Raw genomic sequence first — 14484 nt, 5'->3', positions numbered from 1 at the left:
AAGCACACATGATTGTATTTCTTTATTAAAAAAAATAAAAAAATAAAAAATAAATAGCCCTGCTGTAGTGTGTAGTATGCTGGGAATTATATGCGCATGTGATGGAGGAATGCACAGTACAGGGTTGAAATTCAACTGAATTTGCATTAAATCAGGTTATTTTTGCTAATAATCATGCTGCAAGATCTAGCATGTTGCATTCAATATTAATTCCCGTTAATTACCATGGAAAGTTTCCAACTTTGAATTTTGCAACCCTAAGTGAGGATAAATGATAAATAAATAAATGGGTTGTACTTGTATAGCGCTTTTCTACCTTCAAGGTACTCAAAGCGCTTTGACACTACTTCCACATTTACCCATTCACACACACATTCACACACTGATGGAGGGAGCTGCCATGCAAGGCGCTAACCAACACCCATCAGGAGCAAGGGTGAAGTGTCTTGCTCAGGACACAACGGCCATGACGAGGTTGGTACTAGGTGGGGATTGAACCAGGGACCCTCGGGTTGCGCACGGCCACTCTTCCACTGCGCCACGCCGTCCCTGCTGGTTTAGTTTGTATTTGGCTTGTCTGTTTGCATTCACCAATACAAGTTTATCCACAAAACTGTGGACAATAAAGGCAGACGAGCACCTGTGATCAGCTGCCAGTTTGTGGCTAAAGTTGCTCTCTAATTATCTCCGGAGCCCGCGGCGGCCTATTCATGCGCCGCCTGGTAATTATACAGGTGTGTTAATGGGCCGACTGGGCCGAGGTAGGTCATTACACGGTGAGGCCGCAGTCGGACGTGTAAAAAAAGATCTAATAAAATGTCAACGAGTCGAGTAAACAACAAGCTGTCGGGCGGGCGAGTCGAAACAAAGCCGTCGCGGGGGGTGAAGGAAATGGATTGGAAACGGCAAAGCAGTGAAAAAACAAGCAGCAGGGAAACTTGAACCATGTGGACCTCATAGGAATACAAATAGTGTCAAACAAGTGTAGGGTTGCAAAATTCCGGGGAATATTTAAAGTTGGAAACTTTCCATGGGAATTAATGGGAATAAACATTAAATGCAAGATGCTACAAACCCCGTTTCCATATGAGTTGGGAAATTGTGTTAGATGTAAATATAAACGGAATACAATGATTTGCAAATCCTTTTCAACCCATATTCAATTGAATATTTGATGTTCAAACTCATAAACTTTATTCTTTTTTGCAAATAATAATTAACTTGGAATTTTCATGACAACACGTGCCAAAGTAAACGTTTGGGAACTGAGGAGACACATTTTTGAAGCTTCTCAGGTGGAATTCTTTCCCATTCTTGCTTGATGTACAGCTTAAGTTGTTCAACAGTCCGGAGGTCTCCGTTGTGGTATTTTAGGCTTCATAATGCGCCACACATTTTCAATGGGAGACAGGTCTGGACTACAGGCAGGCCAGTCTAGTACCCGCACTCTTTTACTATGAAGCCACGTTGATGTAACACGTGGCTTGGCATTGTCTTGCTGAAATAAGCAGGGGCGTCCATGGTAACGTTGCTTGGATGGCGAGATATGTTGCTCCAAAACCTGTAAGTACCTTTCAGCATTAATGGCGCCTTCACAGATGTGTAAGTTACCCATGTCTTGGGCACTAATACACCCCCATACCATCACAGATGCTGGCTTTGCAACTTTGCGCCTATAACAATCCGAATGTTTTTTTTTCCTCTTTGGTCCGGAGGACACGACGTCCACAGTTTCCAAAAATAATTTGAAATGTGGACTCGTCAGACCACAGAACACTTTTCCACTTTGTATCAGTCCATCTTAGATGAGCTCAGGCCCAGTGAAGCCGGTGACGTTTCTGGGTGTTGTTGATAAACGGTTTTCGCCTTGCATAGGAGAGTTTTAACTTGCACTTACAGATGTAGCGACCAACTGTAGTTACTGACAGTGAGTTTCTGAAGTGTTCTTGAGCCCATGTGGTGATATCCTTTACACACTGATGTCGCTTGTTGATGCAGTACAGCCTGAGGGATCGAAGGTCACGGGCTTAGCTGCTTACGTGCAGTGATTTCTCCAGATTCTCTGAACCCTTTGATGATATTACGGACCGTAGATGGTGAAATCCCTATATTCCTTGCAATAGCTGGTTGAGAAAGGTTTTTCCTAAACTGTTCAACAATTTGCTCACGTGTTTGTTGACAAAGTGGTGACCCTCGCCCCATCCTTGTTTGTGAATGACTGAGCATTTCATGGAATCTACTTTTATACCCAATCATGGCACCCACCTGTTAATGATTATTTGCAACAACAAAAAAATGTTTATCAGTTTGAACATCAAAATATGTTGTCTTTGTAGCATATTCAATTGAATATGGGTTGAAAATGATTTGCAAATCATTGTATTCCATTTATATTTACATCTAACACAATTTCCCAACTCATATGGAAACGGGGTTTGTAGATCTTGCAGCATGATTATTAGCTAAAACAACCTGATTTAATGCAAATTCAGTAGAATTTCCATTAATTCCCATATATTCTCATTATTTCCCATATATTCCCCTTTAATTCCCATATATTCCCATTAATTCCCATATATTCCCCATTAATTCCCATATATTCCCATTTATTTCCATATATTCCCATTAATTTCCATATATTCCCATTAATTCCCATATATTTCCATTAATTTCCATATATTCCCCATTAATTCCCATATATTCCCCATTAATTCCCATATATTCCCATTAATTCCCATATATTCCCCATAATTCCCATATATTCCCAGTAATTTCCATATATTCCCATTAATTTCCATATATTCCCATTAATTCCCATATATTTCCATTAGTTCCCACATATTCTCCATTAATTCCCATATATTCCCATTAATTTCCATATATTCCCATTAATTCCCATATATTCCCATTAATTCCCATATATTCCCATCATTTCCCACATATTCCCCATTAATTCCAATATATTCCCATTAATTTCCATATATTCCCATTAATTCCCATATATTCCCCATTAAGTCCCATATATTCCCATTAATTCCCATATATTCCCATTAATTCCCATATATTCCCATTAATTTCCATATATTCCCATTAATTCCCATATATTCCCATTATTTCCCACATATTCCCCATTAATTCCAATATACTCCCATTAATTTCCATATATTCCCATTAATTCCCATATATTCCCCATTAATTCCCATATATTCCCATTAATTTCCATATATTCCCATTAATTCCCATATATTCCCATTAATTTCCATACATATTCCCATTAATTCCCATATATTCCCATTAATTCCCACATATTCCCCATTAATTCCCATATATTCCCATTAATTCCCATATATTCCTATTAATTCCCATATATTCCCATTAATTTCCATATATTACCATTAATTCCCATATATTCCCATTAATTTCCATACATTCCCATTAATTCCCATATATTCCCATTAATTCCCATATATTTCCATTAATTCCCACATATTCCCCATTAATTCCCATATATTCCCATGAATTTCCATATATTCCCATTAATTCCCATATATTCACATTAATTTCCATAAATTCCCATTAATTCCCATATATTCCCATTAATTTCCATATATTCCCATTAATTCCCATATATTCCCATTAATTCCCACATATTCCCCATTAATTCCCATATATTCCCATTAATTTCCATATATTCCCATTAATTCCTATATATTCCCATTAATTTCCATATATTCCCATTAATTCCCATTAATTCCCATATGCTTTGAATAATTAAAAAATGGTCAATATTTCCAAACTTCCCGAGCTTAACTTCCTTTTGCAACCCACAAAAGTGAAAACGCATACGGTGACGCTTCTCTTAACACCCCAAGTTGGCGTTGATAGCTCTGATACTCGCTAAACTGAGGAGTGACTCGATGTGTGAAGGTGTTTTGTCTCTAGTGCAGGGTTTTTATGGTCATTAAAACCTAGATTTGTTTTCCCGTTGTTTTACTTTTGGAGCTGTATGGCCCTAGTGTGTGGATGTGAGTGTGAATGTTGTCTGTCTATCTGTGTTGGCCCTGCGATGAGGTGGCGACTTGTCCAGGGTGTACCCCGCCTTCCGCCCGATTGTAGCTGAGATAGGCTCCAGCGCCCCCCGCGACCCCAAAGGGAATAAGCGGTAGAAAATGGATGGATGGATGTAGAAATAGCGCCTCTGAAGCTTGGCGTGCTTATAATGTATTTGATGTCCTTAAATTCAGTGGCCTAGTGGTTAGAGTGTCCGCCCTGAGATCGGTAGGTTATGAGTTCAAACCCTGTCCGAGTCATACCAAAGATTATAAAAATGGGACCCATTACCTCCCTGCTTGGTACTCGGCATCAGAGGTTGGAATTGGGGGTTAAATCACCAAAAATGATTCCCGGGCGCGGCCACCGCTGCTGCTCACTGCTCTCCTCACCTCCCATGTTTCCCTCTTGCTGCATACCAAGATACGGTACTGTTACCTTTTTTTGGTGAGAGCAAAGTCACCAAGTCAAAATCTTTGCCCAATAAAACTGATTCTGATTCTCAAAATTCTTGGAATTTCAAAATTCTATTTCCAGATGTGGAAAAAGTAGTTTTTTTCGAAGGTTTTGGAAAAGTCATGCAAAAGGTTCATTAATCCAGATAAAATCGATGTTGTATTGCAGGGGTTTTCAAACGGGAACCGGATCAGGCCCTCGAACAGGTTTTATCCGGCCCGCGGGATGAGTTTGCAGAGTAGAAAAATTAACCTGAAATTTTGGAATGAAAAAACTGCTGTTCTAAATGTGTCCACTAGATGTCGCAATAGCAATTATTTGTATCTTTGTAGATGATGCTACATATTTAAAAAAAAGAATAAACCACATGATGTTCGTGCACCAGTCGAGGAAAATAATCAAACTACATAAACAACATACTGTAATTTGATTTTGATATATTTTTTTTATCTTGATTGAAAATTAACACCATTGATGAACGTTATCACATAAATTGTTCAGAAAATATAAATAACGACAAATAAATTATTAACATTATGATTTGTACATTTTCAGAATGTGCTTGTTCTATTTTTAAACAAAGAAAACAACCTGAAGTTGTCTTTATTTTTAAGTTATCGTGCCGTAGATTTTACCAGTCCGGCCCACTCGGGAGTAGATTTTTCCCCATGTGGCCCCCCATCTAAAATGAGTTTGACACCCATGTTGTAATGAAATGTAATTTTCTGCGGACCGTCATGATATTTTGTTGGTGTGAAAAATGTGTTCAGTCTAGTGCAGGGGTTCTTAACCTTTTTGACCTCGGGGCCCAACTTTTCCACTACAGAGGGGCCTGGGGCCAACTCAAATATTGACACTGAATTTGTACGTTTTAATCGTATTCAATACATATATCGAACCTACCTACAGTTCAACAGGATAAACCGTAGAGAGAAGTACAGAGCGCCAACAAACCTTAAATTGTCACTAAATATTTGCGGCTTTTCACACGCACAAGTGAATGCAAGCCATACTTGGTCAACAGCCATACAGGTCACACTGAGGGTGGCCGTATAAACAACATGAACACTGTTAGAAATATGCGCCACACTGTGAACCCACACCAAACAATAATGACAAACACATTTCGGGAAGAACATCCACACCGTAACACAACAGAACAAATACCCAGAACCCCTTGCAGCACTAACTCTCCCGGGACGCTACAATACACCCCCCCCCCCCGCTACCCCTGAAAAATGTGTTCAGTCTAGTGCAAGGTTCTTAACCTTTTTGACCTCGGGGCCCAACTTTCCCGCTACAGAGGGGCCTGGGGCCAACTCAAATATCGACACTGAATTTGTACGTTTTAATCGTATTCAATACATATATCGAACCTACCTACAGTTCAACAGGATAAACCGTAGAGAGAAGTACAGAGCGCCAACAAACCTTAAATTGTCACATAATATATGCGGCTTTTCACACACACAAGTGAATGCAATGCATACTTGGTCAACAGCCATACAGGTCACACTGATGCTGGCCGTATAAACAACATGAACACTATTACAAATATGCGCCACACTGTGAACCCACACCAAACAAGAATGACAAACCCATTTCGGGAAGAACATCCACACCGTAACACAACATAAACACAACAGAACAAATACCCAGAACCCCTTGCAGCACTAACTCTTCCGGGACGCTACAATATACACCCCCCCGCTACCCCTGAAAAATGTGTTCAGTCTAGTGCAAGGTTCTTAACCTTTTTGACCTCGGTGCCCAACTTTCCCACTACAGAGGGGCCTGGGGCCAACTCAAATATCGACACTGAATTTGAACGTTTTAATCGTATTCAATACATATATCGAACCTACCTACAGTTCAACAGGATAAACCGTAGAGAGAAGTACAGAGCGCCAACAAACCTTAAATTGTCACATAATATATGCGGCTTTTCACACACACAAGTGAATGCCAACCATACTTGGTCAACAGCCATACAGGTCACACTGAGGGTGGCCGTATAAACAACTTTAACACTGTTACAAACATGCGCCACACTGTAAACCTACACCAAACAAGAATGACAAACCCAATTCGGGAAGACCGTAACACAACATAAACACAACAGAACAAATACCCAGAAGCCCTTGCAGCACTAACTCTTACGGGACGCTACAATATACACACCCCCTCCCCCAACCCCGCCCACCTCAACCTCCTCATGCTCTCTCAGGGAGAGCATGTCCCAAATTCCAAGCTGCTGTTTTGAGGCATGTTAAAAAAAAATAATGCACTTTGTGACTTCAATAATAAATATGACAGTTTTTTTTTCCATAACTTGAGTTGATTTATTTTGGAAAACCTTGTTACATTGTTTAATGCATCCAGCGGGGCATCACAACAAAATTAGGCATAATAATGAGTTAATTCCACGACTCTTTATATCGGAATCGGTAATTAAGAGTTGGACAATATCGGAATATCGGCAAAAAAGCCATTACCGGACATCTCTAATGAAAACTATGTGCTTTATGGTCATCAGCGAAGAAAAATATATAAATTTGTTTTATAAGCTGCAGGGTTAAAATAAGCAGCACTAAAAATGTCCGTCTTTATCCTTTGCCACGGTTGCATTGAGTAAAAATCATCTGAAATGATAAGCTCCTAAATAAGAAATGAGAACGCCTAAACACACAAGAAGCCGAATGCTTAATCATTTCCAGTCCATCATGTCCTCCGCATCCTGTGAGTCATCATCCTTATCCAACTTCTGCTTCTGTGCTAAATAAAAGCAGCCTCGTGTCTGGGTAACAGCGGCAGCATCCTGACAATTTCTTTCTTTCTTGGTTTTTTTTATTTATTTATTTATTTATTTTAAACATTCTCCTCCTCGCCGGCTGCCAATGCCAGCCAACAGTAGTTGCCATGGAGACGACGGGGCGCTTGGGGAGTGTGATTGCAGATGTTCGTAAGGGGAAGAGCACGCTCGGATTCCAGACAAAGAGTCAAATGAGAGGTGCGCACCCGGAAAATTAGCACGCAAACGTGATTACAGTGTTTGAACAATACGACGTGCGATTAGCGAGCGACGACAACATGCAATCGCTCAATAAAGAGGATTAGTTACAAGCAAGGTTCTTCTGCTGTGGCTCTGCTAATGGGAGGTGATGTCATCGACCTTGTGACGATGCTACTCCGTTATAATCAAAATAATCAAATGTTCATGCATGAAACATTTATTCAAAAAAATGTCTTTCTCTCATCAGGGCTTCCTGAGCCGGCGTCTGAAGGGCTCGATAAAGCGCACCAAGAGTCAGCCCAAACTGGACCGTAACTCCAGCTTCAGGCACATCCTCCCTGGCTTCAGGAGCGTGGACAATGACAGGTAAGAGTCGTTTTGTTGTTGCTATTTTTAAGCTATTTAAACCTCTCCGCTAATTGAACAAACTTTTTTACTACTTTACGCAACAACTTAATAATAATAATAATAATAGATTTTATTTGTAAAAAAAAACACTTTACATTGAGTAAACAACCTCAAAGTGCTGCAGTGTAGTAACAAAATAAAAATAAAAAGATAATAAAAAATACATACAAATAAAAACTAGAACAGCCAAATAGCTACAACTAGTATACATATATCTAAAAAAAAGGCTTTTTTTTTTTTAATTAAAAAAAGAAGGGTTTTAAAGCGTTTTTTAAAAGCATCCACAGTCTGTGGTGCCCTCAGGTGGTCAGGGAGAGCATTCCACAGTCAGGGAGCGGCAGAGCAGAACGCCCTGTCTCCCATTGTTTGGAAAAGTCAAGAGATGTCCGATAATGGCTTTTTTGCCGATATCCGACATTCCGATATTGTCCAACTCTTAATTACCGATACCGATATCAACCGATACCGATATATACAGTAGTGGAATTAGCACATTGTTATGCCTAATTTTATTGTGATGCCCCGCTGGATGCATTAAACAATGTAACAAGGTTTTCCAAAATAAATCAACTCAAGTTATGGAAAAAGAAATAAGCCAACATGGCACTGCCATATTTATTATTGAAGTCACACATTTTTTTAACATGCCTCAAAACAGCAGCTTGGAATTTGGGACATGCTCTCCCTGAGAGAGCATAAGGAGGTTGAGGTGGGCGGGGTTATAGGGGGTAGCGGGGGTGTATATTGTAGCGTCCCGGAAGAGTTAGTGCTGCAAGGGGTTCTGGGTATTTGTTCTGTTGTGTTTATGTTGTGTTACGGTGCGGATGTTCTCCCGAAATGTGTTTGCCATTCTTGTTTGGTGTGGGTTCACAGTGTGGCGCATATTTGTAACAGTGTTAAAGTTGTTTATACGGCCACCCTCAGTGTGACCTGTATGGCTGTTGACCAAGTATGCCGATAATATCGGCAGTCCGATATTATCGAACATCTCTGGAAAAGTCTCCCAAAAACAAAGTGGCTGAACATGTAGTAAATTTGCATCCCCAGCCAGTAGTTGGCAGCAGTAGTTGGCCAGGTACCAGTGGGGGTGGTTACCGAATGTGTTACTTCTTTGGTGCCGACTAGAGATGTCCGATAATATCGGACTGACGATATTATCGGACGATAAATGCTTTAAAATGTAATATCGGAAATTATCGGTATATTTTGCTGTTTTTTTTTACATTTCTGTTGCGTTTTGCTTGATTGTAAAATATGCCTCTCTGGTCTGAGAAGTAAAAGAGGAGCAACGTTCCTATGTTGTTATAATTCAGTGTTTTATCGTTCATAGTTAATATTGTAAATCCCACTTTCTTTATTTTAATGTACATTTTGGGTGTCCCATTCAGTAAAAAAAACTGTAAAATTCCATTCTGTTTTTTTGAGGTGGTTTGTCATAACGTTTTTAGAACTCTATCAGACTTTGTGACTTTTGGTATTAGTGTTCCTGGAAAAAAGGGACCCAAACACACATACTGTACAGCAGATTTTTACAACTAAATGTGTATATATAATTTATACACACATACACCTTTGTATTCATATTTTGCTGGGTTTTTTTTTCATTTTTGTTGTTTTGCTTGGTCTGAGAAGTATAAGAGGAGCGACGTTCATATGTTGTTAATATTCAGTGTTTTATTGTTCATAGTTAATATTGTAAATCCCACTTTCTTTATTTTAATGTACATTATGGGTGTCAAATTCAGTAAAAAACTGTAAAATTCCATTCCGTTTTTTTGAGGTGGTCTGTCATAACGTTTTTAGAACTTTATCGGATATTGTGACTTTTGGTATTAGTGTTCCTGGAAAAAAAAAGGGACCCAACACACATACTGTACAGCAGACTTTTATATCTAAATGTATACATATAATTTACATACACCTTTGTATTCATATTTTGCTTTTTTTTTCACTTTTTTGTTGTGTTTTGCTTGGTCTGAGAAGTAAAATGGAGCGACCTTCATATGTTGTTAATATTCAGTGTTTTATTGTTCATAATTAATATTGTAAATCCCACTTTCTTTATTTTAATGTACATTGTGGGTGTCAAATTCAGTAAATAACTGTAAAACTGCATTCCATTTTCTTGAGGTGGTCTGTCATAACGTTTTTAGAACTTTATCGGACATTGTGACTTTTGGTATTAGTGTTCCTGGAAAAAAAAGGGACCCAAACACACATACTGTACAGCAGACTTTTACAGCTAAATGTGTACATATCATTTATACACACATACTGTAAACCTTTGTATTCATATTTTGCCGTTTTTTACATTTTCGTTGTGTTTTGCTTGGTCTGAGAAGTAAAAGAGGAGCGACGTTCATATGTTAATATTCAGTGTTTTATTGTTCATAGTAAATATTGTAAATCCCACTTTCTTCATTTTAATGTACATTTTGGGTGTCAAATTCAGTAAAAAACTGTCAAATTCATTCCGTTTTTTTTAGGGGATCTGTCATAACGTTTTTAGAACTCTATCGGACATTGTGACTTTTGGTATTAGTGTTCCTGGAAAAAAAAGGGACCCAAACACACATACTGTACAGCAATGTGGCCCCGGAGTCCAAATATTTGCCCAGCTCTGCTATTGAGACAACTTTTTTGACACTCGCGTCTCCTCCGTTTCCCGTTCAGGTTCCCAAACACCTTCTTCATCCAGATAAGGTGGTGACAGCACAATGTGGAGCTCACACCTCTCTTAGCAAAGACACAATCTCCTATGTAATGAGTCACACTCCCAGCACAGATTGCAGGGAGGGAAAAGGTTGGGTGTATAGTGGTGTGTGTATAGTGGTGTGTGTGTGTGTGTGTGTGTGTGTGGTAGGATGGGTGGGGGCTTGGAGGGTGTCATGCATGGAGGATGCATGAAGAAGATGCAAAATGAGAGCAGGATGCGAGAGGAGTCAGGGTGGGAGCGGCATCCCCGCGAGGCAGCGCACTCGGCGGCGGGGGAAGCGGTGCGCGAGCGAGACGGGATGATGAAACGATGGTAGGGTTGGGGGTGGTGGTGGGGGGGGCAGAGGACTTCATACCCAGAACAGCTGCACGGCAGGCCTTGAGATGCAGGAAACACTTTGCGTCCTGGGCTCGACATGATTGCACATTTCGCGCTTATTTACACAAATCAATACTTGTTATTGTTTGCGCGTCTGATAGTTTTCTCGCCGTGTTCGGGGGGGGGGGCTCCGGTACGCTCTCAGGCCGGCGGCGGACCGGAGGGAGCGAGCTGCGGATGAGGAGCAGCTGGACTCCTGAAATGAAATATTCATCCATGTTAATCAGAGGATGGACACTCGCTGGGCATGTCTATATTTAGCAGCGCACACACTGCTGGATCGTTCCGGTGCACAATGAAACAACAACAACTACTGTTGGGATTTTTTTTTTAAACAAACACTTAAAAAAATAGGCACACTTAAAAGGGAGCTGTAAATTGTTTTCTATCCTTATGTAGGACAGGAACACCGGCATGTTTCTTTTTTTATGCATTCTAAGTCGAGATGTTTTTAAAAAAAGAAGGGTTTTCAAGCCCTTTTTAAAAGCATCCACAGTCTGTGTTGCCCTCAGGTGGTCAGGGAGAGCGTTCCACAGACTGGGAGCGGCGGAGCAGAAAGCCCGGTCTCCCATTACTTGGAAAAGTCTACAGATGTCCGATAATGGCTTTTTTGCCGATATTCCGATATTGTCCAACTCTTAATTACCAATTCCGATATCAACCGATACCGATATATACAGTCGTGGAATTAACACATTGTTATGCCTAATTTTGTTGTTATGCATATATCTAAAAAAAGGGTTTTAAAAAATAAAATAAAATAAAATAAGAAGGGTTTTTAAGCGTTTTTTAAAAGCATCCACAGTCTGTGGTGCCCTCAGGTGGTCAGGGAGAGCGTTCCACAGACTGGGAGCGGCGGAGCAGAAAGCCCGGTCTCCCATTATTTGGAAAAGTCTACAGATGTCCGATAATGGCTTTTTTGCTGATATTCCGATAGTGTCCAACTCTTAATTACCGACTCCGATATCAACCGATACCGATATACACAGTCGTGGAATTAACACATTGTTATGCCTACTTTTGTTGTTATGCATATATCTAAAAAAAGGCTTTTTTTTAAAAAAAAGAAGGGTTTTTAAGTGTTTTTTAAAAGCATCCACAGTCTGTGGTGCCCTCAGGTGGTCAGGGAGAGCGTTCCACAGACTGGGAGCGGCGGAGCAGAAAGCCCGGTCTCCCATTATTTGGAAAAATCTACAGATGTCCGATAATGGCTTTTTTGCCGATATTCCGACATTGTCCAACTCTTAATTACCGACTCCGATATCAACCGATACCGATATATACAGTCGTGGAATTAACACATTGTTATGCCTAATTTTGTTGTTATGCACCGCTGGATGCATTAAACAATGTAACAAGGTTTTCCAAAATAAATCAACTCAAGGTATGGAAAAAAAAAAGTGCCAACATGGCACTGCCATATTTATTATTGAAGTCACAAAGTGCATTATATTTTTTAACATGCCTCAAAACAGCAGCTTGGAATTTGGGACATGCTCTCCCTGAGAGAGCATGGGGAGGTTGAAGGGGGCGGGGTTATCGGGGGTAGCAGGGGGTGTATATTGTAGCGTCCCGGAAGAGTTAGTGCTGCAAGGGGTTCTGGGTATTTGTTCTGTTGTGTTTATGTTGTGTCACGGTGCGGATGTTCTCCCGAAATGTGTTTGTCATTCTTGTTTGGTATGGGTTCACAGTGTGGCGCATATTTGTAACAGTGTTAAAGTTGTTTATACGGCCACCCTCAGTGTGACCTGTATGGCTGTTGACCAAGTATGATTTGCATTCTGTTGTGTGTGTGAAAAGCCGTAGATATTATGTGATTGGGCCGGCACGCAAAGGCAGTGCCTTTAAGGTTTATTGGCGCTCTGTACTTCTCCCTACGTCCGTGTACACAGCGGCGTTTTAAAAAGTCATACATTTTACTTTTTGATACCGATAATTTTGAAACAGATACCGATAATTTTCGATATTACTAGGGATGTCCGATAATGGCTTTTTGCCGATATCCGATATTGTCCAACTCTTTAATTACCGATACCGATATCAACCGATACCGATATCAACCGATACAGTATATACAGTCGTGGAATTAACACATTATTATGCCTAATTTGGACAACCAGGTATGGTGAAGATAAGGTACTTTTAAAAAAAATAAAATAAAATTAGATAAATAAAGTTTATGAGTTTGAACATCAAATATGTTGTCTTTGTATTGCATTCAATTGAATATGGGTTGAAAAGGATTTGCAAATTATTATATTCCGTTTATATTTACATCCAACACAATTTCCCAACTCATATGGAAACGGGGTTTTTATATTGGTTTTATATTTATTTTTTTGTTGTTTTCATTCTGTCATTGGTGGAGCCAAGGATAATATTTGAATCTTGTTTTTAATATTGTTGTGCAGCACTTTGGAAACATTTTTGTTGTTTAAATGTGCTATATAAATAAAGTGGATTGAATTGGATTGGATCAGTGTGTGAATGGGTGAATGTGGAAATAGTGTCAAAGAGTACCTTGAAGGTAGAAAAGTGCTATACAAGTATAACCCATTTACTATTTACCATGCACCAGAATTTTTACACAAAAACCTTTTAGTTTTTGTTTTTTTTTCAATTTACAGTAATATGCTGTAAAGAACAGCGTAGAATTGTATTGTCATTTTTATTCATTTGATGGGTAGTTTGCTGTAAAATCATAAGTCAAGCAGATATTTAAGTATTTATTTTTATTTTGACAATTTTTTTTTGGAAAGTATGATAATATACTGTAATATTTGTTGCAATAATGGATGCTAATAAGGTTAGTATCGTCCCTTGGGGACGGCGTGGTGCTGTTGGGGGAGTGACCGTGCCAGCGATCTGAGGGTTCCTGGTTCGATCCCCAGCTTCTACGAACCTTGTCACGTCCAAGACACTCGCTTGCAGGAGCAAAGGTCACCGCCACTGTCTATGGCAGTCATACTTGCCAACCCTCCCGAATTTTCCGGGAGACTCCCGAAATTCAGCGCCTCTCCCGAAAACCTCCCGGGACAAATATTCTCCCGAAAATCTCCCGATTTTCAGCCGGAGCTAGCTGGAAGCCACGCCCCCTCCAGCTCCATGCGGACCTGAGTGAGGACAGCCTTTTTTCATGACGGGAGGACAACAGGGTGACAAGAACTAAATCATCCAGACTAGAGATAAATTGTATTATTATGTTCAAATAATACAAATAAAATAAATATATTTATTAATTAAAAATAAAAATAAAAACTAAATAAATGTTTACTATATTTTGCTAAAAACATCAAAATGAATTGTATTTTTATTTGTATTTTTTCCGACTCCTTATTACATGCAGCCATAGAATTATACATTAAAATAAACATATTTGAAATAATTGATTTTAAATTATCATAATAATTCATTTAAAATGACCATATTTAATTATTAAAATAATTGCTTGTTTATTAACAAC

General features: G+C 39.4%; 1 protein-coding gene across 3 annotated transcripts in view; it reads left to right on the top strand.

Annotated features, from left to right (window-relative positions):
- Positions 1-14484, top strand: part of dab2ipb (DAB2 interacting protein b) — a 426738-nt gene that overhangs the window by 215734 nt on the left and 196520 nt on the right. For all 3 annotated transcript variants that reach the window (XM_061966503.2, XM_072914155.1, XM_061966504.2), the window contains one exon: positions 7767-7885. In XM_061966503.2, the coding sequence (XP_061822487.1) occupies positions 7767-7885 (119 nt within the window). The remainder of the gene's footprint in view (positions 1-7766; positions 7886-14484) is intronic.

This window comes from Nerophis lumbriciformis, linkage group LG11 (genome assembly GCF_033978685.3).
Source record: "Nerophis lumbriciformis linkage group LG11, RoL_Nlum_v2.1, whole genome shotgun sequence".
Lineage (NCBI taxonomy): Eukaryota > Metazoa > Chordata > Actinopteri > Syngnathiformes > Syngnathidae > Nerophis > Nerophis lumbriciformis.
Note: the sequence above shows the minus strand (reverse complement) of the source record. Positions and strands in the feature narration are given on the sequence as shown.